The sequence below is a fragment of the Serinus canaria genome, chromosome 21 (genome assembly GCF_022539315.1).
Source record: "Serinus canaria isolate serCan28SL12 chromosome 21, serCan2020, whole genome shotgun sequence".
Taxonomy (NCBI): Eukaryota; Metazoa; Chordata; class Aves; order Passeriformes; family Fringillidae; genus Serinus; species Serinus canaria.
Genome location: NC_066334.1, coordinates 6284740 through 6289292, shown reverse-complemented (window position 1 = coordinate 6289292; position 4553 = coordinate 6284740). Strand labels below are relative to the sequence as shown.

Genomic DNA, 4553 nt, shown 5'->3' with positions numbered 1-4553 from the left:
GCGAAGCTGATTGGCCCTCGGGGCGCGGCGGGTGACGGACGCGGCGCTGATTGGCCGAGCGGGCTGTGCGGGATGCGGAAGGAGGCGGAGGAGGAAGGGGAAGGAGGCGGCGGTGCCGCCGCGGAGCGATGGCGGCGGCGGCCGCGGGCCCCTTCAGCCTCAGGGAGGTTCTGGACGCCTTCCGCAGGTGCGTGACAGAGCAGCGGGAGGTGCTGCTGGAGCCTTACCTGAGCGGCTGGCGGGGGCTCATCCGGTGAGTGCCCGGCAGCGAGCAGGGGGCTGTGGGCAGAAGGATGCAGTGACCGGGCAGGGGGGGATGGCTTCACACTGAAGTGGTTTGGGAGTCTTTTCACCCCTCAGATGCTTTTTATCTCCTCTTTTCACCCCTCAGACAGTTTTTGGCTTCTTTGCACTTCTCAGATGCTTTTTGCCATCTCTTTTCACCCCTCAGGTGCTTTTGGGGTTGTCTTTCCCCCCCTAGGTGTTTTTTTGGCAGGGTAAGGTTGTCTTATCCCTCCTCAGAGAATTTGTGGGTTGTTTTTTCACTCCTCAGGTGCTTTTGGGGTTCTCTTTTCCCCCCTCAGATACTTTTTGCATTCTCTTTCCCCCCCTCAGATGCTTTTTACCTTCTCTTTTCACCCATGAGGCCGTGTTGGGCTTGTCTTTTTCCCCCTCAGGTGTTTTTTTGGCGGGGGTTCGGCAGTGCTCTCTTTTCCCCCCTCAGGCGGTTTTTTGGGCTCTCTCTTCACCTCTCAGGTTTTGGCCTCTCTTTTCACCCCCGAGGTGCTTTTTGCCATCCCTTTTTCACAACTGAGGTGGTTTTGGGGTTGTCTTTTCACTCTTCAGGTGTTTTTTTAGCAGGGATTGGGTAAGGTTGTCTTTTCCCCCCTCACAGAGTTTTTGGCCTCTCTCTTCACCCCTGAGGTGTTTTTTTGCCATCCCTTTTCACCCCTCGGGTGGTTTTGGTGCTGTCTTTTCACCCTCAGGTGTTTTTTTGGCGGGAGTTCGGCCGGGCTCTCTTTTCCCCCCTCAGAGAGTCTTTGCTTCCCTTTTCCCCCCTCAGAGAGTCTTTGCTTCCCTTTTCCCCCCTCAGAGAGTCTTTGCTTCCTTTTTCCCCCCTCAGATACTTTTGTCTTCTCTTTTCACCCCTCAGTTGCTTTCTGTTTTCTCTTTTCCCCACCTGAGGTGGTTCTGGGGTTGTTTATTTTACCCCTGAGGTGTTTTTCCCGCTCCTCTCCCTACCCCTCACTCACCATCCCCCCTCTCCCCCTCAGCTTCCTGCAGAGCCTGGGCGCCGTCTTCTCCTTCATCTCCAAGGACGCGGTGGCCAAGGTGGCGCTGCTGGAAGGTCACCGCCAGCAGCACGGCTTCGTGTCGCTGCAGTCGCTGGTGCAGCACGAGGGGGGTTCAGCAGGGCTCTCTTTCCCCCCCTCAGATGTTTTTTACCTTCTTTTTTTTTTTCCCCTTAGGTGGTTTTGATGCTTTTTCCCCCCTCAGGTGTTTTTTTGGCGGGAGTTCGCCAGTGCTCTCTTTTCCCCCCTCAGGCGGTTTTTTGGGCTCTCTCTTCACCCCTCAGAGTTTTTGGCCTCTCTTTTCACCCCTGAGGTGCTTTTTGCCATCCCTTTTTCACTCCTGAGGTGGTTTTGGGGTTGTCTTTTCACTCTTCAGGTGGTTTTTTGGCAGGGGTTGGGTAAGGTTGTCTTTTCCCCCCACCTCAGAATTCGTGGGTTGTCTTTTCCCCCCTCACAGAGTTTTTGGCCTCTCTCTTCACCCTCAGAGTTTTGCCTTCTCTTTTCACCCCTGAGGTGCTTTTTGCCCTCTCTTTTCACCTCGCAGGTGCTTTTTGCCCTCTCTTTTCACCTCTCAGGTGCTTTTTGCCTTCTCTTTTCCCCCTGGAGGTGGTTTGGTTTTGTTTCCCGCTCCTCTCCCCACCCCTCACTCACCACCCCCCTCTCCCCCTCAGCTTCCTGCAGAGCCTGGGCGCCGTCTTCTCCTTCATCTCCAAGGACGCGGTGGCCAAGGTGGCGCTGCTGGAAGGTCACCGCCAGCAGCACGGCTTCGTGTCGCTAGGTGGTTTTGGGGTTGTCTTTTCACTCTTCAGGTGTTTTTTTAGCAGGGATTGGGTAAGGTTGTCTTTTCCCCCCTCATAGAGTTTTTGGCCTCTCTCTTCACCCCTGAGGTGTTTTTTTGCCATCCCTTTTCACCCCTCGGGTGGTTTTGGTGCTGTTTTTTCACCTCAGGTGTTTTTTTGGCGGGAGTTCGGCCGGGCTCTCTTTTCCCCCTCAGAGAGTCTTGTCCTTTCCCCTCAGAGAGTCTTGCTTCCCTTTTCCCCCCTCAGAGAGTCTTTGTCCTTTCCCCTCAGAGTCTTTGCTTCCTTTTTCCCCCCTCAGATACTTTTGTCTTCTCTTTTCACCCCTCAGTTGCTTTCTGTTTTCTCTTTTCCCCACCTGAGGTGGTTCTGGGGTTGTTTATTTTACCCCTGAGGTGTTTTTCCCGCTCCTCTCCCCACCCCTCACTCACCACCCCCCTCTCCCCCTCAGCTTCCTGCAGAGCCTGGGCGCCGTCTTCTTCATCTCCAAGGACGCGGTGGCCAAGGTGGCGCTGCTGGAAGGTCACCGCCAGCAGCACGGCTTCGTGTCGCTGCAGTCGCTGGTGCAGCACGAGGGGGGTTCAGCAGGGCTCTCTTTCCCCCCCTCAGATGTTTTTTACCTTCTTTTTTTTTTTCCCCTTAGGTGGTTTTGATGCTTTTTCCCCCCTCAGGTGTTTTTTTGGCGGGAGTTCGCCAGTGCTCTCTTTTCCCCCCTCAGGCGGTTTTTGGGCTCTCTCTTCACCCCTCAGAGTTTTTGGCCTCTCTTTTCACCCCTGAGGTGCTTTTTGCCATCCCTTTTTCACTCCTGAGGTGGTTTTGGGGTTGTCTTTTCACTCTTCAGGTGGTTTTTTGGCAGGGGTTGGGTAAGGTTGTCTTTTCCCCCCCCCCTCAGAATTCGTGGGTTGTCTTTTCCCCCCTCACAGAGTTTTTGGCCTCTCTCTTCACCCTCAGAGTTTTTGCCTTCTCTTTTCACCCCTGAGGTGCTTTTTGCCCTCTCTTTTCACCCCTGAGGTGCTTTTTGCCCTCTCTTTTCACCTCGCAGGTGCTTTTTGCCTTCTCTTTTCCCCCCTGGAGGTGGTTTTGGTTTTGTTTTCCCGCTCCTCTCCCTACCCCTCACTCACCACCCCCCTCTCCCCCTCAGCTTCCTGCAGAGCCTGGGCGCCGTCTTCTCCTTCATCTCCAAGGACGCGGTGGCCAAGGTGGCGCTGCTGGAAGGTCACCGCCAGCAGCACGGCTTCGTGTCGCTGCAGTCGCTGGTGCAGCACGAGGGGGGTTCAGCAGGGCTCTCTTTTCCCCCCTCAGGCATTTTTTTTTTTTTGGGGGTTCTCTTCTCACCCCTCAGATACTTCCCGTCTACTCTTTTCACCCCTCAGAGATTTTGCGTTCTCTTTTCATCCCTCTGAGATTTTTTGGCTTTGCTTATCCTCCCTCAGATGTTTTTTGCCTTCTCTTTTCACCCCTGAAGTGGTTTTGGGATTGTCTTTTTTTCCCCCTCAGGTGTTTTTTTGGCGGGGGCTCGGCAGGGCTCCCTTTCCCCCCCTCAGATGCTTTTTGGGTTCTCTTTTCACCTCTGAGGTGATTTTGGGGTTCTCTTTTCATCCCTCAGGTTCTTTTTGCCTTCTCTTTTCACCTCTCAGCTGTTTTCTGCTTTCTCTTTTCACCCCTCAGGTACTTTTTGCCTTCTCTTTTCCCCCGGAGGTTTTGGCTTTGTTTCCCTTCTCTTCCACCCCTCACCCGCACTCACCCCTCATCCCCCTCTCCCCCCTCAGCTTCCTGCAGAGCCTGGGCGCCGTCTTCTCCTTCATCTCCAAGGACGCGGTGGCCAAGGTGGCGCTGCTGGAAGGTCACCGCCAGCAGCACGGCTTCGTGTCGCTGCAGTCGCTGGTGCAGCACGAGCTGGCGGCGGGGCCGGCGGCGCTGCGGGCCCGCTCCGACTCGGGCTGCCGCACGGTGCTGCGGCTGCACCGCGCCCTGCGCTGGCTGCAGCTCTTCCTGGAGGGGCTGCGCTCCGGCGAGCCGCGCACCTCCGTGCTCTGCACCGATGCCTACAACGCCTCGCTGGCCCAGCACCACCCCTGGGTGGTCCGCAAGGCGGCCACCGTGGCTTTCTGCGCGCTGCCCTCCCGCGATGCCTTCCTGGAGATCATGAACGTGGGCTCGGCCGAGGAGGCCGTGGCCATGCTGGGAGAGGCCATCCCCTACATCGGAGATGTCTACAGCATCACCCAGGAGCTCTTCGCTCAGCACAAGCTGCTCGACCTGCCCTGACAGCGGCGCTGGGGTGAAAATGACGTTTTTGCACAAGCGACACGCTCTGTCCTTGGTTATTTCTGCTTTTTCTTTCCAGCCCGGAGCTGAAGAATTGGCAAAACAATTCCATATTATAAATGTGGCCCGGTTCCTTTTTACATCTCTCAGTTCTTTTTTTACAGCATCACCCAGGACAAGCTGCTCGACCTGCCCT

General features: G+C 55.9%; 1 protein-coding gene across 1 annotated transcript; it reads left to right on the top strand.

Moving 5' to 3' along the window:
* Window positions 1-80: 80 nt before the first annotated feature.
* Window positions 81-4497, top strand: CPTP (ceramide-1-phosphate transfer protein). The gene is made up of 2 exons (XM_050982693.1): window positions 81-253; window positions 3859-4497. Exons 1-2 carry the CDS (start codon window positions 129-131, stop codon window positions 4355-4357), a joined length of 624 nt encoding a protein of 207 aa, XP_050838650.1. The 5' UTR covers window positions 81-128; the 3' UTR covers window positions 4358-4497.
* The last annotated feature ends 56 nt before the right edge of the window (window positions 4498-4553 follow it).